A 23703-nucleotide genomic window follows, 5' to 3' on the forward strand; every position below is an offset into this window, starting at 1 on the left:
AGCCTACCGCTAGCTAGTTAACACTATACTCAACAGCAGCTAACGTTAGCCTACCGCTAGCTAGTTAACACTATACTTGACAGCAGCTAACGTTAGCCTACCACTAGCTAGTTAACACTATACTCAACAGCAGCTAACGTTAGCCTACCGCTAGCTAGTAGCTGGATTAAACACGGTTAAAATGCTGACAGCTAACACTAAACGGTGTAAAGTGTGACTGTGTTTTACTGTAGAGGATTCAACACCGGGATGTAACAATCTGCAGCTGCCGTCGGAGAAACAACACAGACGGTGCGTTCAATGAAACTGAAAACTTAATTAGATTACATTTTTTAATCGATTGACAGCCCTAATAAATATATGACGTGACGTGATTCTGTTTTTGTTCACTTTATGAAAGTTCCTACCTCTGCTGTTCTGATCTGGTTAGTATTTCCTGGGACAATTTTGCACAGAAAAAAACACTCACCCACACACAACACATGCTTTATCACAATTGGAATATCAGCATTACCATTGGAAGACTAAAAATCCACCCTAGATGAGTTTGGACAGGGTGGAGCTGCAGCACAGCTGTCACTGTTAATGAGGCTGCATATCATTGATTTATAATGGCCACATTCCACATCTTAATCTCCACTCTGACCGATGGCCGCAGTTCACTGAAAAATAATGTCAACAGGGGTCACGTGACCGGCTGGACAAGATGGCGGCTTAGGCTCTTCGCGCTTCCCCTAATCTCCCCGTTTTTAACTAGTTTATCCCTTCAAGTCTATTTTTATGCAATATTTGTGGCGCTTTTAATTACTTGGGACAAAAATTACGGAATCTGGGAAAAAGAACAGTGCAGGTGGAGCCTCCGCGAAGTCGAACAAAGGATCTCGTGCTACTGCACTTGATGCTATTGCAGACACGCTAATGGAGAGACAACGTGAATATCTGGAGCCTCAGTTCGCTCAACTTCACGAAATAGGTAGAGGCACAGAGGATAAATTGAACGCGATTCAGTCTAAATTGGCCCCGCTGTCAGCGAGTATTGGTGTGGTGAAAGCAGATATTGCGGCTCTGAAGAGCACTGTCAAAGAAAACAGGTGGTTGGCAGTTGCTAACCACGAGACGGTGCTGCATAGTAGCGTCTGTTCCTGTCCTCCTGCAGACATGGAGGACAGGAACAGACGCTGCAACATTCATATGCTGGAGTGGTTCCTGTCTCTCCAGACTGGGCAGCCAGAGATAATGCGGGCCCATTGGATCTACAATGGACGGCCTGCTTGAGACAGGCCCTGCACTCTCATCTTCAACGTCCTCCACTACACGATGCGGCAGGCTATTCTCCGAGCTGCGAAGAAGGACCCAGTCACCGTTGAAGGCAAGAGAGTGAGATTTGCCGCTGACTATAGTAACCACACAGTCAAGTGCCGACAGGCTTTCACCCAGGCGATGGACACCGCGCGACGATGGACACCGCGTGAGAAAGAGGAGTCAAATTTTTTCTCCTTTACCCGGCGACCCTGAAAGTCAAAGATGGGTCAGATTGTCATGTTTTCAACAACCCCAGAGAAGCAGAGGAGTTCCTCAACACCCGACCGATGACGACGCAAGAGAGGTCTCCATGGGCTCCGTCTAGCGAGGCAGTCAGCCGGCACACACGGGTCAACACCACAAAAAAAGTCGCAATATTTTGAGAAATTACAGTTTACTGGCGGTGCAGATCCCTACAAGTTGGCTCCCTCTTCTTGGATCCATGGCGACCCGGTGATTCTTCCTTCAGTTGCATATCCCAATATAGTCAACTACCTGGTTTTCTCACCGAACCCATACACAGCGGAAGACCTTAAATCCTACAAAAGTTTAGAGGCTTATAACCAGATGATGTGTGGATGGGTGAGGGAAACGCAGTACCAAGTCATTAACGACCAATGTGTTGTGAAGGTAATGCAATAACGTCTTTAATCAACCTAACCTTAACTGTATATCATTGTAATACTCAAGGTGTGGCCAAGTGACTCTCAATAGTTTTGTTTTTTTCATTTCAAAGACCAAACGAGACAGAGTTTTCCCTCGTAGATCCTGGTTGAGCTTTGCCAACCTCAAGCGCCTCCTTTCCTCTGATAACTTCTGGCATTCCTCTCCCTGGTTTTTAATAACTTTTGGAAGTCGATAATATTCCAAATGTTTTTCTCGGTCTGACCTATTGGTACAACCTAAAATACGGCAATAATTAACCATTTTCCTTGACACCGTTCGGGATCTACTTCAGTGCCTGTGCTTTGTTGTGATGCGGAGTACCTCCAACATGACTGGGTCTGATGACGCGTTGTGAAAACCCTCTATGCCACAACGGACTACGGTGGACGATCTTTTCTTTCTTTTTCACATTCAATTATTGTTTTTGGCCTTAAGCATCTGCTCGAGTTGTGGGCCTATAATTAACACTGAAATAAGGTAACATGCACATAACACTTTATTGACCTTATATTGAAGCGACTGTTTAGTTTCAGGTCTGGGTATCTTCCTAGAAACAGGTTTAATCCCTTGTTATAATACAGCCACACATGGGGATTTTGTGTTGTTTTCATTGACAACCTGAGTTGCTCTATTTATTTTGTTCTATATATTTTTTATTTTTTATTTGCTCATCACAATTCTAGATAATCCCCAGTCACTACGAGTTGCTGTTTTTGTCATAAGGTGGTGTCTTCTGTTACGAAATAAGTGGGCAATGTTTATCTTCATCGATCTAATTGAGTGTTCTACCGTTTCGCCGCAATAATTTCCTGGTAGGCTTGATTGATCAATAGCTTTATGTTATCACACAGGATTAGCTGAGGAGCATTTCTGTTTTTACACGTTAAGAGCTTTCCTCACACTATGGGGCAGACAGGTTTCAGTTATACTTCTGGTACAGCCAACACATACAATGGTAAGGCAGCTACCTTAGTCTTATACTTGGAATCACAGTTAAACCATATTGTGTGTTGTATATCTCAGATATTTTAAATAGTTCAGTACATTTTTATATGCAGTCCCTTACTGCATGGTTTATGCATCTGGTTTTAAGTATTGAAGGGATGACTTCTTTTGAATGTTTTGCTTTAAAACACCTTCTGTTTTGCTTTGAAAGCAAAGCACACCCTCTCCGATCACAAGGGTGTGCTTTGCTCAGCGATGCTCAACAGCACTTCCCCTCGAGCACCAAAATGGAGCCTCAACACAACCCTGTTGAAACAGGAGGAATTTAGGACACAATTTACAGAAAAGCTTAGGGAATTCTTGCAGTACAATGTTGACTCAGTTGAGGATCCTAGAATACTCTGGGACTCAATTACGGGTTTCATCAGGAGTAATGCCATACTGTTTGCCTCTAACCAGCGCAAGGCCCAGACTTCTAAGTTACATGATTTGGAATGCAAAATAGCAAAACTAGAATCTGTGTTGTCTGCCAATTTCTCAGAACAGATAGTCTCACAGTGTGAGGTGGTCAAAAAAGATATTAACATCATCCTTAGACGCCAGTCAGAGTTCTTAATCCACAGGACCAGGCAACGGTATTATTTTCATGGGTCAAGGCCTAGCCACCTGTTGGCGATGAAGATCAGGTCAAATGAGCAGTTGTCAGATATTTCTTAAGTCAAATTAGAGTCACGAGCTGTCACCACTGACCTGACGCAGATCAACAATACTTTTGTAGTTTTTACTCTGACCTGTACAAATCAAACATATCTTTCGACAAAGACAAATGTGACAGCTTTTTGGCTCGATTGAAGTTACCTTGTCTGGCAGTGGAGGAGGCGAATTATTTAGCAACACCGATTTCTCTTGAAGAACTTAAAAAGGCTGTGCTCAGTATGCAAAGGGGCAAATCCCCTGGGCTTGACGGCATACCACAGGAATTTTACGCAGCCTTTTGGGACCTCCTTGGCCCGTTGCTTCTCAGTATGATCCACTTTTCAATAGAGAAAGATGCTTTCTCTAGGGATGCCAATATAGCAGTATTAACCTTACTGCTGAAGAAAGATAAAAACCCAACAGAATGTGGTAATTATAGGCCCCTTAGTCTATTGATCGCTGATGTTAAAATATATTACAAGGCAATCTCCCGCCGCCTGCAACCTCATATATCATCACTAGTTCACTGTGACCAGACCGGCTTTATGAAATCGCGCCTGGCCTCTGACAATATCTGCCGACTCCTGCATGTAATTGATGCAACGACAGACATCAGAACTCCGGCTGCTGTTTTATCCCTGGACGCGATGAAGGCGTTTGACTGGTCTTTTTTGTGGTTGGTTTTGGGGGCGATGGGTTTTGGAGAAGAAAATAAAAATGATACAGTTGCTATATTCAAACCCCTCTGCAATGGTTCTTACAGGTAACATTTGTTCCACTCTCTTCCCAGTATCTAGATCATCACGCCAAGGCTGCCCCTTGAGCCCGTCGTTGTTTGCTCTGTCGCTTGAACCCTTGGCGCAGATGATCGTGATATTGTCGGATAACTGTTCATAACACACACCACCACCTGGCACTTTACGCTGACGATATTTTAGTCTTTCCCGGAGACCCGCTGCGGTCTGCCCCCTACCTTCTATCAATGATGGATGAATTTGGCGCGCTATCAGGATTCAAAATCAATTGGTCAAAGTCGGCTCTGCTGCCATTGAATAAAGCGGCCAAGACCTCTGCTTTGCCTTCCAATATTCCTTCAGTTACACATTTTAAATACCTGGGCATTGAAATATTTTCCTCTCTACATCTTATTGTGAAGCACAATTATACTGAGACACTAAACAAAGTCTTGGGTGATTTAGAAAGATGGGCCAGCCTGCCCAACTCACTCCAGGCACGTATTTCTATTATCAAAATGAATGTAGTGCCCAGAATACATTTTGTCAGCTCCATGGTCCCCCTCTCTCCCCCTACTGGATACTGGGGTAAGCTTCATGCAGCCGTTTCAAAATTTGGAATGGGAAGAGACCCCGTCTTAGATTTGCCACTGTACAGCGCAGGAGATTAGATGGGGGATTAGAGGTGCCCAACTTTAAATTCTACCACTGGTCCTCCCAGGCAGCAGTCTCTTGGCGTACAATGGAAGAAAGAATGGTGCACCCGTGGCAGATGTTTTATTTGCAAATATCCCTGTAAGGCAGAGTCAATTACATTGCGGCCCCATTGTGACCCATCTGTTCCAGGTTTGGCGCTCAGTGGAAAGGATTTGTGATATATCTTGTAGATGGCACCTGCAGTCTCCAATTTTTAATAATAAAGGTTTACTGATTGGGGGGAGACCTATCACCTACTCTCAGTGGGACAAGGGAGGGATACAGTTTTTGGGTGATATTTTCGGCTTAGATGGTTTACGCTCCTTTCAAGATATTAAGAATAGCTTCAATCTGCCAGGCACTTCCTTTTCGTTTATTTACAGCTAAGAGCAGCTCTCAAAGCAGTGTACCTTGGCAGCATCCGCTGCCTACACATCCACTTCATGAGTTGATCATTACTAAAAGAGCTGCGAGGGGAATGGTATCCACTCTATACTTATACTTGCTTGAGGCCACCTACAGAACGCTCCCAGTAGACAGATTATGGAGGGGTGATGTCCCCGGACTGGATCAGGATTTTGATTGGGACAAGGTGTGGGCCAATATCAAACTTGCCTCTCGAAATCCTGACCACCAGCAGATTCATCATAATTTCATACATAGGACCTACCTGACCCCTCGTAAGCTACATTTTATGAACGTTATCAATGACCCTTCATGCCCCCTGTGTACATTAAAAACCACTGGCACTTTCCTTCACATGGTGTGGGAGTGCCCTCCCGTTGCTGGTTTTTGGCAGGGTGTGGCCGCTGAGCTGACGGCACTCATTTCGGAGACAGTGCCTGTGACCATACCAGTGTTATTATTAAATGATCTTTCGGCACTTCGAGTCCCTGAACGTCAGAAACGTGTAATGTTGGCAGGTTTAACAGCTGCTAAGAAGATGATTGCAGTATGCTGGAAGCCCCCTCACACTTTGACCATCAGACAATGGTTTTTAGCTTTTCTTGATGTCACGTATATGGAACTGTCGACAGCCTGCATAAATGGGGCCAAAGAGGCCAATGTGAATATGTGGCTCACTACGGCTGAAGCATTGAAGGGCTCACACTGTGTACCTGATCTAAATATATATATTATATATATATATATTTATAGTTATGATGTTTCATTCCATGTATATTGTGTGTGGGGGGAGGGGTGGGATTGATGTAACGGTATGTTCAGTGGCTGTACATCACTATTTGTTTTGTGTTTGAATGAAAATAAAATAAAAATTTGATCAAAAAAGAAAATAAAAATAATGTCAACCTTGCAGACAAATCCACATAATTGACTTCACAACTTAAATGTAAATGCCTTGCAATATGTTTTACAAAGGTAGATCCCAGTGAAATAAAGAAATAAAGCTGCATGCAACGATGACTGTCGCCCCTCCTGGCATGTCGGAGGTACTGGCGGGACACAGGTTGATGAAGTTGTGAATTTCCTAACCATGCGACACTGCAGGCACGAGTTAAGGCCATTACAAACCGGGAGCGTGACGAATAAACAACACCAAAATGCAAAATAAACGGCTGTAAATATTTTGATTCAAAGCTATTAATACCAGCAGCGATGCCAATTTGCGACAGTTTTCAAGAGAAGATTCAGATATTTGCGCCAGCTCATCTCCCATGTCAGTGGGACAGCTTAAGGTCCTTCTGGGAATGCCACTGGAGCGAGAGAGAGAAGGGAGATGGGGTGTGAGCAGACGAGAGAAAGTGATTGGAGCAGAAAAAGATATGGACCGTTGGGCACCTGGCAGTTTTGTGCTCGGGCCATAATTACAAATGCTACTACAAGTTCAAGCAGTGTTTTTCAGACTGAACACAACTTGAGGCTCACACGTGACTTTGGCTTAGTCTTAACAAACTTTCAGAAAAGAAGCTGTTTGTTAGAGGACATATTTGACATTTCCTGTTAGGCACATAGCCAGTAATGGGCCTGGGCAGCACTGGCCCTCCCACATTACTCACTGGCCCACCCAGCCAAGTTTGATCAAAATATATTTTATTTTTAATGTTCAAATATTGTAAATGTAAACTTGATTTATTGTTGACTTATGTGTGTTTAATTTGTTTTCTGATTAAAACGGAACTGTAGAAACAAGTTGTAGGAAGCCTCTGGAACGTATTTGGTTGCTATAGTTCCGACAAGCAGACGGGCTGGGCTGCTTTTCAGCCGATGTAATGTTACCACTAGGGAAGGGGATTGTTAATTTTTATTGATATTGATACCATTTTAGAGAATGCTTAACGATCCGAGTCTTTATCGATACCATTATTGATATTTTTATTGATATTATATTTGGTGGAAAGTCGAGACAACAAATTCTCAATCTTAACAGAACTAGGGGTGCACGGGTCTCGGTTTTGAGTCACAGATAGGTTCAATTTTCGAATCAGCACAAAAAAGGGGGGGAATTTAAAAACGATTTATTAAAAATGTATCTTTGGTGTCCCGATACGGATGGATCCTTTGTGCCTGATACTTGGTCTCCCGGAGGGTCAGATCACTGATAGTAAGCACAGGAGACTTTTCAATATACTGACTTTTAAAAAAGATGTTTAGACTGCAACAAAGCAGTTTGGCGAATCATTGCTCCTAGATTGCAAGTTAATGCACGCTCCATTCCAGTTTGTGACCTGCTGGCCTGTTTGTTGCCAAGCGCCAAAACCAAAACTAAAGAAGAGGAGGAAGCATTATAACTGATAACGTCATAGAAACACTTGCTGCAGGCACTGCCGGCAACGTAACAGACGATGAACACATAACATTGACCACGTAACATTAGACACCTCTGGCCGTATTTGCAGGAAATGTTTTCGTACATTGGAGTGAAAGATTCTTCCTATCAAAAAAAAAAAAATTTACTTTGTGATGTCATCTCTCTCAAAATCTGCAGTGTTTGGTCCTTTACCGTTTAAATTTTTCCTGGAAAGTCCTGGAAAAACTTGAATATTAACCCTGAATATTATGCTTAACTACTAGCTTTTTTACTTTTACTTCTAATAATTAAGTACATTTAATATTAGTTAATTACTTTTGATACTTAAGTACAGTAAATATCAGATACTTTAAGACTTTTACATAACTCAAGTTTAACTCAAGTAATATTCTAAAAGATGATTTTAACTTCTACCAGTCATTTTCTGGTAGGATACTGGTACTTTTACTCAAGTATTGCTTTCAAGTACGTTATACAAGACTGAAGTATGCTATGTCATGCAATGTGTTAACACCTCTGCTGTTTGGGTTTATTTTTATTATTTTTTTGTACTGCCCAAAATACAAAATAGAGTTTCTGCCTACGCCACTGGTTCCTGTATATCATGCAGGTAAAGAGTAAATGCAACTATTTTCAGAAACAAAAGTATAATGATGAGTAATGATCTTTGGTGACATGGAGGTTTGTAAAAGATCAACATAAAATGTAATTACCTAACTCCATCTCTCCTGCTCCATGACTCAAGTTATTTATTTAGTTTCAAGTTCTTTATTGTCATATGCAGAACATTAGTTAGAGCTCAGGCTCCCTGCAAATATGCTCGTTAAATATGTTTTAAAAGGAAAATCTTTTGACTTCGTTTTGTTTCTTTAAACTGCAGCAGGCCAGGCCCTGAGGGATCTCCGAGGAAAGAATGCATTTTGTAACTCAGGTTAAAAAACGAAACAATAATTTAACCAGTCCCGCATCGTTTCAACCGTATAAATATCTGGGTCAATTTAGGTAACTGCCTGTTTTGCCTCACTCACTCCGCTCCAGCTGATTGATGTGTTGAATATGGTGTTAAAAAGCATTCTTCTGTTTGACTACTCTGCAGTCAACGGTCAGTTTTTTGTGTTAGATGGACCTGTATATTATGATGGTGAGCTACCCATGAACTGTGGATGTGGACTATCTTCATTATGGAGTACCAACCCCTCCTTGCCACTGTGTGTGGTAGGATGATTTGAACTGAACACAAGAATGAACTAAACTTTTGTTTTTGCTTGGACTTGATTAATTGATTGATTGATTGATTGAAAACGTTATTGAACAACAATCAACAAGAGGTGTTCAAAAGGATAAAAACACAATGAAGCCCAAAGGCTTTTTTTCACTGTGGTCCTTAAGATGGAAGGGGAGTAGCAACACATGGACTAAAACATTGAGGTCAAAGGGGAAAGGAGTCAACTTATAATCAAAATTAACAAGTAAAACAGATAAAAACACAATAGAAAAAAAGACCCAGCCACGACCCATCTTCAATGCTCTTACTGAGGGAAGGAGGTTGTTGGCCAAGATCTCGCGATACATGGCCCCATCCATCATCCCCTCAATACGGTGCAGTCGTCCTGTCACCTTTGCAGAAAAGCATCCCCAAAGAATGATGTTTCCACCTCCATGCTTCACGGTTGGGATGGTATTCTTGGGGTTGTACTAATCCTTCTTCTTCCTCCAAACACGGCGAGTGGAGTTTAGACCAAAAAGCTCTATTTCTGTCTCATCAGACCACATGACCTTCTCCCATTCCTCCTCTGGATCATCCAATGGTCATTGGCAAACTTCAGACAGGCCTGGACATGCGCTGGCTTGAGCAGGGGGACCTTGCGTGCACTGCAGGATTTTAATCCATGATGGCGTAGTGTGTTACTAATGGTTTTCTTTGAGACTGTGGTCCCAGCTCTCTTCAGGTCATTGACTAGGTCCTGCCGTGTAGTTCTGGGCTGATCCCTCACCTTCCTCATGATCATTGATGCCCCACGAAGTGAGATCTTGCATGGAGCCCCAGACCAAGGGAGATTGACTGTCATCTTGAACTTCTTCCATTTTCTAATAATTGCGCCAACAGTTGTTGCCTTCTCACCAAGCTGCTTGCCTATTGTCCTGTAGCCCATCCCAGCCTTGTGCAGGTCTAAAATTGTATCACTGATATCCTTACACAGCTCTCTGGACTTGGCCATTGTGGAGACATTGGAGTCTGTTTGATTGAGTGTGTGGACAGGTGTCTTTTATACAGGTAACAAGTTCAAACAGGTGCAGTTAATACAGGTAATGAGTGGAGAACAGGAGAGCTTCTTAAAGAAAAACTAACAGGTCTGTGAGAGCCGGAATTCTTACTGGTTTGTAGGTGATCAAATACTTATGGCATGCAATAAAATGCAAATTATTTATTTAAAAATCATACAATGTGATATCTGGATTTTTGTTTTAGATTCCGTCTCTCACAGTTGAAGAGTACCTATGATAAAAATTACAGACCTCTACATGCTTTGTAAGTAGGAAAACCTGCAAAATCGGCAGTGTATCAAATACTTGTTCTCCCCACTGTATAACAGCTTGTGAATTTGAGGGGTTTTGTTAGCTGCTAGTGTCCCTTCAATCCTATGGGTAAAGATCGTGGCTAGCTGCAGGCCCTGGAGCTCCATCAGGGCCTCTGCATTTGGTAGTCCAGTAACCCAGAAACGGTGACTTTGCGCGGGTATGGAGCACCGCAGGCTTTCGGTCATGATCGTGATCCATCTAGCTCACAGCTAGCCGGGGGCTGTGAAAGAGGACACACCGGGCGGCCACGTTAGCCTGCTGAGCTCCTGCTGAACTGAGACACACAGCTAAATTGCAATTAGCCATCAATTTTCGTAAAACGGCCCATATTTGACCTCTACATAGTTGATTTCTTGCATAAAAAAGTCTCAGAAGTGAATTTAGTAATTAAATAGCGGACCTCTGGAGATCTGCATGACCTAGCTAGATTCAGAAGACTAAGCTGACCTCAGGTCAGTGGTGTAGCCTATGCAAATGTTGGGGCGTGACAAAGACTCGGAGTTGAGATGCTTACGTCAACTTTTAGCTTTTTGAGATTCGCCTGTTTTCAGCAGCAGTTTCAAATTGTGAGATTTGCAGAGGAAAGGGGTGTCAATGGGATTTTGAGGTTCTATGTATTTCCTATTAACCCACCAAACTGTCGTTATTCAACTATGACAAGGTAAAATCGGTTTTGCATTCTATCACCCCTTTAAGGAGTTCTAAACTAAGCAGCCTTTCCACCTCTGATTTCTCTTTATGAGAGACTAAAATAGCTGAGTCATCTGCAAATAAAAACAAATTACAATCTATGGCTGACGGCATATCATTGACATATAACAAAAAAAGAGAGGACCTAAAATACTCCCCTGGGGAACTCCACAAGTTAATTTAAGTGGTGAGGACAAGGTCCCTTCCACATCTACCACCTGTTCTCTGCCAAACAGGTATGACCTCACCCACTGAAGAGATGTACAAGAAAATCCCAGAGCTTAAGAGACTTAAAGCTATAGTGCGTAGTTTCCGTCTCCCCCATGAGGAATTCTAAGTAATGACAACAAAACTGTTGGCGAGTCCACATAATACAAGCCTTCCGTGATCGCGCACCATCCCCACCCCTCCTCCATGCAGTTGTTAGTAGCTAAGGAGGACACGGAAGATTAAAAAAACATGATGGACTCTTCAGAAGAAGTCATTATCTTCACTCTAGCTTCAGTGCAGGAATGTCACCGGACGACACAATCTTCTGAACATAGTCATACTGAGAAAGATGGAGTTGTGTGGAGCTGATAGTCTTAATTAGCTTTGCATCAACTCATTTGGCAATGGCTTGAATGTAACAGATGTTCATTTATATCAAAAAGTTACGCACTAAAGCTTTAACTGACTCTGAAAAAAAAGTATTTATTAGGGCTATTTTATGTTATTTTGTATGTTATGATTGCAATACAATACCTTATTTAAAAACAGTGTGTCCTGTTAGTGGTATTCATACACATTGGGCTCCCAAACAAACCTATCTCTGTGCATTTCTAGACCAAAAGAGTACAACAAGTGTGAATGCCATTGTATTTCGATTTTGATTAAATTTTTTGCCTGCTATATTCCAGATAATGTCATAGCGAGATTGATTTCATTCATTAATATAGATGCAGCTGAGGACATTTTTGATTGTTTGAAGAGATATGGGTTTATTAAGAAAATAGTCCAAGTGGATGAACAACATCAGTGAATATTACAAACACCTGATCGTCGAATTTTCGAATAGCTCTGCTTTAGCCACTTTAGAGCCACTGTTGCCATATAAGCATTCTCTAGAAGAGGATCCAGATGTCATGTATTATGTCAAAGCATTAGCAACATAGTACACAGCTACAGTTGGTAGCAGTTGCACAACAAATTACCTAGCAAAGCATAGTGGGAAGATTTTTGGCAGAGGTGTTAAAGGACATGATGAGCAAGATTGTTGAGCAAGTGGGGAAGCAAAGCTGTGACTTTGAAGAGTCAGTTCAAAAAGTTGAGCCAACAAAACTGACAGCATCCGGGTCTGACTGGCAGGAGCCACCATCAAATTCAATACCTCAGGTACCAGAAGACCTGTTACCCTTTCAGGAAATGAATTAAACCCACCTGAAATACAAAGAGTCGTGGTCGAACACATTGTAAGAAAAGAAGACATAAGCCCTCACTCACTGTCTCCACTGAGACTGCGTGCTTTTTCTGTGAAATGTCCTAAACCCAGATTATGAAACATGGCGCTCTCATATTGAATTACTTCTTTCTGATCCTAGCTTGTCTGCCTTACAGGCTGATGTGGTTAAAGGTCTAGGTTCTGATGCCTTACCAACTGTCTATTTGACTTGGCTTTTGCCACTGTACAGGATGTAGAGAAGCTCTTTGCTCAATTCTTGAATACACTCCAAGACCCTGGTGAAAGACCCTCTGCCTACCTACAGCGACTGCAGCTCACATTAAACTCTGTTGTCAAAAGAGGAGGCATCTTAACAAGTGAAACGGGAAAACACCTCATTAAGCAATTCTGCTGTGGATGCTGGGATAACACAGTCATTACAAATTTACAACTTTAACAAAAAAAAGACAACCCTTCATCCTTTTCCGAGCTGTTATTCTTGTTGCGCACGGAGGAAGACAGACTAATATCAAAAGAGAACCGCATGAAAAAACGCGTCAGCTCATCAAAGCAACAAGTTAACTTGAATTCACAGTGCTTGTACACAGTCAGAGTATGACTCTAGTACAATTAAAGATCTCAGGAAGCAAATGGACAAGCTGCAGAGCCAACTTACGTCTCTTATTTCCCAGAAGAGGACGCAATCCACACCAAGGCCTGAACCATGTCTGTTAAATGCACCTAAGTCTAGAGCAACGAGGACTGCTGTGCCACAACAAGCCAACAAGACAAGGGCTGCAGTAAAACGATCCCATAAAGTCTACTTCACATCGATGCAAGTTACCAAGAGGACTTATTGGTACCAAAAGCACAGCACAAGTGGACATGAAAGGAACACAGCAATGGTGTTGAAAATGACCCAGATAAGATTTCTTCCCTCACAACCTGGCCAGTACCAAAAACTCTACAATAATTGAGGTCATTTCTTGATTTTGCTGGGTACTATAGGTTTGTGAAGGGGTATTCAGTTATTGTCAAACCTCTACATGATCTTACGTCTGGTTATCCACCATCACAGAAAAAGTTGAAACCAATGTTAAACCGAGAACAGTACCTGAACCCCAAATAACCATTTTTTGGCCGATGGACGCCTGCTTCTCAGCAGGCCTTTGAAACTGTGATTCATAAACTTACTACTGCTCCGGTTCTTGCTTTTGCCGATCCCCAAAAGCCATACTTCGTTCATACGGACACCAGCTCCACAGGTCTTGGAGCTGTGTAGTATCAAGAACAAGAAGGGGAAAAGAGAGTAATTGCTTATGCCAGCAGAGGGTTTTCCCATAGTGAATCCTGTTACCCAGCTCATAAGCTTGAATTCCATGCCCTGAAATGGTCAGTGACAGAAAATATGTGACTTTTTGTATGGTATGGTACTCAATTCACAGTGGTGACATACAGCAACCCTCTCACTTACCTTCTGACATAAGCCAAATTGGATGCTAACAGTTATAGGTGGCTTGCCTCACTATCCACCTTTTCTTTAAAGATTTTGTATCGTGCTGGCAAGCGGAGTGCAGATGCAGATGGTCTTTCTCACAGACCTCATGGTGATCTATCAGATGATCTCAAGTCTCAGAAGGAGAGAGAGCGAATATGGAAATCCCCCCCAACATCATCTGGCTGATCCTGGTTTGGTTTCCATGGATCAACACACCATCCAAGCCATCAGTGAAAGACAGCTAATCTACAGTTCAGCTGACATAGACTCCCAAAATCATGGTCTTACCCTTGTTCAGTCATTTTCAACTTTTGCTGACGCACTCCCTGACAGTTTTGAGAATTTTCAGTTTGAATTCTACATCATTCCTCAGATTACAGAAACTGAAATGGCTGAAAAACAATGAAAGACCAAATCATCAGACCTGTCATATCTAAATTGGAATATGGAGAGACACCACCACCTACCTTGAGGAGGACCTCAATGTTCCTATCAGCTTGTCCTGCCACAGGAATTTTGCCACTAAGTCCTGACCAGTATACATGATCAGATGGGTCACATGGGGATAGTGAGAACACTTGACCCGGCCCGAGCTAGATTCTATTGGCCAAAAATGTCTTCTGATGTTTGCACAAAGATAAGGACTTGTGAAAGGTGTGTGAAAAGAAAATTCATACCATGAGCAAGCTGCGCCTCTTGTGAACATAAAGACAACAAGGCCTCTGGAACTTGTCTGCATGGATTTTCTATTGTTGGAACCAGACAGAACTGGGATCAAGGACATTCTTTTAATTACAGACTATTTTACAAAATATGCATTGGCCAATACCACACCCAACCAAAAAGCCAGGATGGTCGCCAAATGTCTTTGGGACAACTTCCTCATCCACAATGGAATCCCGGAGAAACTTCACAGTGACCAAAGGAGAGACTTTGAGTCCTGGACAATAAAGGAACTATGCAACATGGCTGGAATCCACAAAATAAGAACCACACCATATCATCCCAGAGGAAACCCAGTTGAGTGTTTCAATCATACACTGTTGCACGTGCTTTAGGGATCAGGACAAAACACACTGGAAGGACGTTATGAAACCGCTTGTAGCATACAATTGCACTAACAATGATGTCTCTGTATTTTCACCCTACGAACTTATGTTCGGACGCCAACCACAATTGCACTTTGATTTAGCTTTTGGACTACCTGTGACAGAGGACCAGCATACATCCCATTCTCAGTATGTACAAAATCTCAAATGCTTGGAGATCCAGATCCTTGGAGAAGAGCTAAAAAATTGCCACAGACATGCAGAAAAAGGCATGCAAAGAAACAAACCCAGATTCGACAGGCATGTTACTGCCTCTGATTTATCTGTGGGAGATTGTGTATTGGTCAGAAATGTTCTATTGAGAGGCAAACACTAACTTGCCGACAAATGGAAATCTAAAGTTTCCTCGCCACTGTCGCACTAAATGCTTGCTCTTGGGGGAATTATTAGGATTGTTGGGGCTTTGTAAACTATAGTGTGGTCTAGACCTACTCTATCTGTAAAGTGTCTCGAGATAACTCTAGTTATGATTTGATACTATAAATAAAATTGAATTGAATTGAATTAAAGTCTACATTGTAAAGTAACAAAAAAATTTGCCTGTGCAACACAGATGTCTTCTTACTTTATAGTTTTATTTTTTAAGGTGCATCAATGTAAGGTTACAGCACTGGCAAATTTTTTGTTACTTTACACTGTTTTGTCCTGCCTTGGTTGCACCGGATTGTTGTGGTCTGCAGAAGCCCAGAGAACTCCCTCTTTTTTACCTAAAGTCTACATTGTTATAAAAAGAGCTGGTACTCTTCCTGTCTACACTGTCAGACCTAAGAATAAAGACAGTCCTCTACGAACACTTCACAGGGACCTTCTGCTTCCTTGTGGGTACTTACCTGCACAGATAGAAATTCCAGTTGGGAAACAAACTCGGAGACCAAGAACTCGTGCAAATCCAGATCCTTCTGGTAGTCATGTAGATTCAGACGGTTTATCGGAGGAAGATGATACTTCAACCCATTGTTGCAGTGGATTACCCAGCTCTGGACCTTCTAGATTCACCACCATAATTTACATCCCAAAAGATTCAATTATGGCACCTTCAACTGTGGTTTCTATAAGTGCAGAGACCCCGCAACGCACAGTGTCTGTTACAAATCTGGAAGCTGCAGAGAACGCTGCTCCTAATCTGTCTAACTATACCGAGACAGCCAACAGCCCTGAAAGTCCAAATGTACCTGAGGATGCAGGGCTCAGGTTAGATGTAACAGCTAATGAAGCTGCAGAGGAGAGTGCCTATTCTCCTACGGGAAATGACTTGCTTGTTTCTCTTAAAACCTCCAATATGGACGAAGAACCACCTACGAGACCTTCAAATAGAACAAGGAAACCCCTGGATCGACCCCAGTATACAAAATTTTAGGTTTTTTTGTTAGATGGACCTGGCTATCATGATGGCGAGCTATCCATGAACTGTGGATTCATTATGGATTACCAACCCCTCCTTTCCACAGTGTGTGGTAGGATGATTTGAACTGAACACAAAAATGAACTGAACTTTTGTTTTTGCTTGGACTTAACTGACTCTGAAAAATGAGAAGTATTTAATAGGCCTATTGTGTGTTATTTTGTATGTTTTGTTGAGATGATTGCAATACAAAACTTATTTAAAAACATTGTTCTGTGTTCTGGTCAGTGGTATTCATACACATTGGGCTCCCAAACGAATCTATCTCTGTGCTTTTCTAGACCAAAAGACTTTATACAGTCAGCTAATCCCATATGCTACAATTTGAAAGAAGAAAAGGAAATATTAGATTCCTCAAGGTCAGCAGTTCCTCAATTTTCAAGAGTCTCTTGAGTGCCAGAGCTGTCATTCTGCGCAAAGCATGTAGCAGCACAGACGCCAGATGTCTGATCCAAACAACACATGGTGGTAACTTATTGGGCTGACAGACATGCAAACAACGACTAGCACTCAACAGCTATAAAGCTTCTAATCTGATCTTTAAACACTTTTTGCATTTCACCTAACCGATCAACTGGGAAACATTTTGAGTGAGTGTAGAAACTGCTTCTCTCAGGTAACTTGATATTTTCAGGCTCAGGGCCAGCTCACGTAATTCTTCAAAATGACAGTTTTGTATTGCTTTGCCATCTCATGCACTCAATGTAAATGGAATTCCATCTACAGTGTCTGATTCATACTAAACATCAAGCAGAAGATATTCCATCCACGTTGTGCACATTTACACTTATGTAAGCTCATTTAGAACCTCACAAGGTTCAGTCCAAACAAAGACATGGAAACAATTTAGAAATGTATCTGTTAAATAAATTCAAACCATTGTTCAGATGATCAGTTGTTTCATAACCCATCAGATTGATGATGTATTGATATGACAACCCCTATTAATATCACACCAAAGGATGACACTGTTGGGAACCTCACAATCAATATAGGGCAGTGTAACCTCTTTCACTTTATGCTAGACATTCAGTATAATGTCATCAGTACCTAATGCTGTAAACTGTATCTGTAATGTTCCCATGTTAAATTAAGTTAAATAACATTAACTTTCAACAAGAATTACTTCTTTCCCCAGTAAATTGCGGTTAAATTCACGCCATTCACGTAAGGTGAACATTTCGTTGCCTGTATCTTTTCACGGCAACCATTCATAAAGATTTATCAGCTTACTTTAAGTAACAGGGACAGTAAAACTGCATTTTACACACACTATTTTAAACTTTGCAACTGATCCACAGTTCACATGCATTCCGAACTGTGAGTGCTGATCCGTACGGACCACGGATCAACTATGTCCGTTACATCACTATTATTGACGGTGATCTTTGGCAGTGCCTCATCAATCTTTGTGTCCATTGTTACTGTATCACATTCCTTGTAATGGAATGATTATAATTAATCAGAGGAGAGCACTCATGTAGAATAGAACAGAATACAACACTATTGAACAGCCAAGGCCAAATCCTCTTCATTCTTACTAAACAGAATAAAACATCCTACATACACAGTTATAATATTTTTTTCTGTGTACAATATATGTATCTGTTACTAATATAATGTCTATATAACTTCCAGTGTTTCAGTTTGACACTAGTTGATTGAGTGTCTGTGCTTCTACAGGTCCTCCCACTATCTCCAGCACCCAGACCCAGCAGGTGCTCTACGGAGAAAAGGGTGAAATCAAGTGCTTCATCCGCAGCACCCCTCCTCCCGACCGCATCGTAAGTCATTTCATTCCTCCTTCAATTTACTGATTTATTTTCATGTTGAAGAGATTTGGTCAATGTTCTGATAGCCGACTGCTCTGAACGCAGCGGTCACTCTCTCACGTACACACTAATTACTGAGCTGTTCCTTAAGGAGCTTCCCCGATCTTATAACATGTCTAAAAATGCTTTCACACTAGAAACGAACCAGACCATGGTTCAGTTTGATCTGGACCGAGACTACCTCTTTTGGTCGGACCAAATTTAGGCTGTTTGGTCCGGGCTATTAACTGTGGAGGTTTCACACCTGTAATTTTGGTTTGGATCAAACTGAAAAGTGTGACGGTCTAGACCAAACGAGGTAGGTGTGAAAGCCCCCTAAGAGATAATTCTTAAAGCCAACAGCATGACTTATCTCAAGTAGGAACAGTGGGGGAAACGGGAAACCAGGCCAACACCATGCTTAAAAAACAGTTGTAAGTCAGTCTGCTTGTAATACATCACAGGGCTCTTCAGGTAGTGTGAATGTTTTAAGATTCAAGAACTCATTGTGAAAGCACAACGAAATTGCAAATAGCACAAAGCCCCTGCATCTGTGCACGCCACCATCTTACTCATCCCTATTGCCGCATTCCTTATATTACAATTAAGTATATGTGTGAATAAGCTTGAAAATATTGTTATAGGTGTGCTCTCAGTGACGTGTATGTTGTCCCTCAGGCCTGGTCCTGGAAGGAGACAGTTTTAGAGTCCGGGACATCTGGACGCTACACTGTAGAGACAGTCAGTACAGAGGAGGGGGTGATCTCCACACTGACTATTAGTAACGTCGTCCCCGCTGATTTCCAAACTATCTACAACTGCACGGCATGGAACAGCTTTGGCTCCGACACTGAGATCATACGACTCAAAGAACAAGGTGAGGTCAACAACATAGACAGAAATCTTAATGTAGCTGATCATAATAATACTGACAATACTTACCTGAAGCTGCTGGTAGCCAGTGCTGAAAACTGACTGTACTTTTTGCATGCAACCTAAACGTTACAGTAGGAAAAGTTCATGTAATGGGTAGGATTGGGCATCAAGAACCGATTCCTACTTGGAATTGTTTCAAAAATTAAGATTCCAGTGGAATAGTTTCTTTATTGGAATCGTTCCGATCATCGGTTCCAAATTTAACATGCCCAAGTTTTGGTTTCCATAGCGGCCTGGCGCTTGTTGTATTGCAGCCAGTGGCGGTTCTACATGGAGGCCTAGGGAGGCTTTACACGCGAGCGCCAAAAGCGGAACAAATGTGCGACACAATGTTCTACACTGGTAAATTAGAGCGGCGCACCCAAACACTAGCATGTAGCCTCAATGCCTGTAGCCTGCAGCCTGCAACGTGTGGTGCTGCTCGGTGAATGAGACAGCAACTACTTTTGGAGCGAGCAGAGGAGCTACAATTTCTCCTGTTGGTAAGCAAAACCATTTCATCTCCTAAGTGACTTGTTGTTCTTGCACATAACCGTGTTACTTTTGTTCCTCACACTGATAATGAAATCAAGTTTGTAAATGTCTGGTCTCGATGTGTTTAGAAACTTAATCATATCTAAGCAAACTCATCGAAGCAGAAGCGAATAACCAAATGTCAGTATCCTTGCTAGGTCTACACAATGATGTGATGTAAACCACGTAACTTCATCTGTCTTGGCTGTTGCATTGCGATAACAAATACATTTAAGTAAAGTAAAGTAATCAACGGGCTATCTGCCCGTGTTAAGTAGGGAGGGATGGTTAGGCAACGAAATATAATGCATGCCCCTACGTTTTTTTTCTTCTAATAGTTATCATGAAACGAGGAAGGGCCATAGCGTCCTTTTTTGCCCCAGTAAACAAAAAAGTGCAAAAAACAGCAGTGAGAGAAACAAATCAAGGTGTTGAGGAGCAGGAAGAGGGAGAGCCAGAGGACTCGGTGGAGGTTGGAGAGAGGGCATGTGATGAAAGTGAGGGCTCTGACACAGAGAGGAAAATTCCAGAGGGTGAGGAGGATGAAGAAGAGGGTGAGGAGGAAGAAAACATACAGGGACAGAGAGAGGAACAGCCAGAGGGGACAGCAAGTGGATCCATGTGGATCAAGTATGCACCATCAGGTTTGTGATGAAGAAGGTTCTTACTATTTGCAAAGCAGTGCAATTACAATTTCATTGTAGGCCTACTGTGTGTCTTTACAATGATGCTTTCTGCTGTAAATTCTTTTTTGTGTCAATATAATGTTTTGTTTTTTTAAGTAAATACTTTACATTTTGAAAATACATGCAGATATACATGCATAAGTAAATAAATGTTGTAGTTGTGCTCAAGTTTACTGTACATCTTTCTACAGATATCAGCAAGTCCAAGAATGATGTACCAGTACAGCCCAACTTGTATATATTCCCAACCATTCTGATGGGGGACAGAAGACGGAGCTTCAGGCCAAACTGCTATAATCTTCATCTATGGCTTGAGTATTCTTTCATGATGGACTCTACATATTGCTATGCATGTAGACATTTTAAATTTTTTATTGCCCTACCTCTCTTGCACCTGCACTCACTCTTGTACAAAATAAATGTTTATATGATTTTAAAGTAAAATAAAGTTTAGAATCTTTAAATATCATTTGTTGCTATTTTTTAATGTGCCCCTCTGGTTAAACACTGGCCCCTCCTTGGCCCCCCTAGTAAAATTTGTCTAGAACCACCACTGATTGCAGCCATGGAGCACAGTAAGCGGCACTTTAAAGTCTGGCTTTATTTTACGATGAAAAAGCCCGGTAAAACTGCAAAGCACCATTGAATTAAAATAAAACTTTCCTCTTATTTTTGATAATAGGCATGTGACCCGTTTCAACTCCACCCCTCAAAGAATCGGAATCGATAAGAACCGGAATTGAAAGAAAGAATTGGAATTGGAAACAGAATTGTTCAAATCCAAACATTGCCCAACCCTAGTTATGGGCTGAACAACCGTACACATGGCATCATGACTGTCAAAAAAAAGAAACAGGACTAGTCAGTGGTTGATTATTACTCAAAGGCAAAATTCTTATTTGCTTAACAAGAGCCGGCAGGTATCAGTTTTTTTACGCAGATATGATGGATTTGTTTCTTGGGATTACTTGCGGGAGAAGACGAGAAGAGTTAGGTCTTGTGGAGGGGGGCTTTCCCCCTCCCATTGTTTTAGTTGTTTTTGGTTCTGATTTTCTTTGTTTATATATTTATTTTTGTTTTGTTTCCTTTCTTATTCTCATAGCTCTTTGTTATGTTCATTATCCTGTTTAAATATCACTTCTGTGCCTATTACTTTCTGTCTGTCTAATAACTCCGACACTGTAGGCGCAATTGCAAAAGCAATGAAAAAGGGCTCTGAATGTAAAAATGTAATGTATGTGAAATATAACTGCTCAATAAAAAGACATTTGAGAGAACTTTTGGAGAAAAGCAACTCAACGACACCCCGCGGACAATCATGTAACCGGAGATCAGACTCGTCTGTCTGTATGGTGGTGTGAGAGTCCCGTAACGTTACAGGAAACAGGAAACGTCTCTGGCTATCGCTGCCAGAAAAAAAGTTTTAAACACTATGAAGGTAAAACACGAAACACAAGCACTGAACTGCCCGGGAGTTTGTGTAACAATAGGTGACTGTGTCCTGCAACAACAAAGCAAAGTAGTCGCTTCAACTCTCGCTTCATCTTCTTTTCTTTCTCTCTTTCTCTGCTGCCTTCACGTGTGGTCGGAAATGTTGACACCCCCGTTACCTTCCTCTTTCTTTGTGTTGGAGTTCTAACCTCTGTCCAATCTGAGTTTTCTGTTGCACGATTAAAACTACTTTTGAACATGTTCTACCAAAATAAGTTCCTTCCCGAGGCTATTTTGCAGCGGCTCTGTCATTGTGTCAGGGCTGAACGCCACCCAAGATGATTGTGATTGGTTTAAAGAAATGCCAATAAACCAGAGCACGTGGAGGAAAGTCTGGCAATGCGAGTCATGCCTTGTCATCCAGTCAGATCTGTGAAAGTCATTCATTATGTTAGGGGCGATAGCAAATTCAACTTGTATCATAACTGTATCACCCTAAAATAGTGTATATAATAAGCTTTTATAAATAATTTGATGTCTTCTTTTTTTTCTGAAACGGAGACAGTTGTGTTAAATTGTAGTACCTTACCTGTACTAAAAGTAGAGTACTTTTTTCACCAAAAAGTTATTTCAAATTGGAGTACTCAATTTCTGTTATGACCTGTTAAACAAATTAAAACATTTTACAAAGTTTTCTGTGTTCTTCTTGCATAGATTTAAATATATGTTTTTCACTTTACTTAAAGCAAACAATTGCCATTTATAGTGACTTATAACCTGCTTGTAATGTATTATATCTACCCTGAATTTCATTAACTTACAGGGTAACTTCCGTTTTTTTCATCCTGGACCCCATTTCCTATGTTTTTGTGTGTAAGTGACTGATAGGAACAATAGTATTTGAAATTGGTCCAGTATTAAGTGTGAACGCTGTGGCCGCAGCTGTGAACCTGGGCTGCAATGTAATACTAGGTAATAGGCAAATATGCATCATCAATTTCGTCCAGTAAAAGTGCAGTTCTTTCTTTGTTTAACCAGAAACAGCTCCAAAATTGTTATCCTTAACCCACCATATTTTCTCATGTAAATCAGTAAACAATTTGTATGTTATATATGCTGTATATACAGCGGGGAAAATAAGTATTGAACGTGTCAACATTTTTCCCAGTAAATATATTTCCGATGGGGCTATTGGAATGAAATTTTCACCAGATGTCAGTAACAACCCAAGTAATCCACACATACAAAGATATCAAAACAAATAAGTCAATGACAAACGTTATGTGTAATAAAGTGGAATGATAGTGGGAATACATATTGAACACATGAAGAAAAAGGGGTGTAAAAAGGCATGGGAAGCCAATAAACCAGCTGAAATCTGTCAGTGTTTAGGAAGCAATCCTGCCCCCTATTAGTGCAAATTAATATCAGGTGGATTAGGCCTAATTGATGGCCTATAAAAAGGAGCATGAAATGATGACACATTTCATGGGGCACCTGGATAGCTCAGTTGGTAGCGCACCTACCCATATATAGAGGTTTGCTCCTCGACGCAGCAGGCCGGGGTTCGACTCCGAGCTACGGCTCTTTGCTGCATGTCGTTCCCCCCTCTCTCTCCCCTTTAATTTCTTCAGCTGTCCTGTCAATAAAGGCCTAAAAATGCCCCAAAAAATATCTTTAAAAAGAAGCATTTCATGATGGGTAAAAGGAAAGAGCTGTCCCAAGACCTTCGCAAGCTTATTGTAAAAAACGTACGGCTGGCATTAGTTACAGACAAATATCTAAACCTCTGAAAGTTCTAGTGAGCACTGTTGGGGC

At 41.5% G+C, this 23703-nt stretch overlaps 2 protein-coding genes across 2 annotated transcripts in view; one reads left to right on the forward strand and one right to left on the reverse strand.

The window, feature by feature from the left end:
- LOC144527451 (uncharacterized) overlaps positions 1-23703 on the reverse strand; it is a 160608-nt gene that overhangs the window by 107062 nt on the left and 29843 nt on the right. The gene's annotated exons all lie outside the window — the stretch shown is intronic.
- LOC144528158 (kin of IRRE-like protein 3) overlaps positions 1-23703 on the forward strand; it is a 125347-nt gene that overhangs the window by 79735 nt on the left and 21909 nt on the right. Inside the window, exons 12-13 of the mRNA XM_078266634.1 lie at positions 18192-18292; positions 18998-19196. Coding sequence (XP_078122760.1) covers positions 18192-18292; positions 18998-19196 — 300 coding nt within the window. The remainder of the gene's footprint in view (positions 1-18191; positions 18293-18997; positions 19197-23703) is intronic.

The sequence above is a fragment of the Sander vitreus genome, chromosome 13 (genome assembly GCF_031162955.1).
Source record: "Sander vitreus isolate 19-12246 chromosome 13, sanVit1, whole genome shotgun sequence".
In the NCBI taxonomy this organism is placed as follows: Eukaryota; Metazoa; Chordata; class Actinopteri; order Perciformes; family Percidae; genus Sander; species Sander vitreus.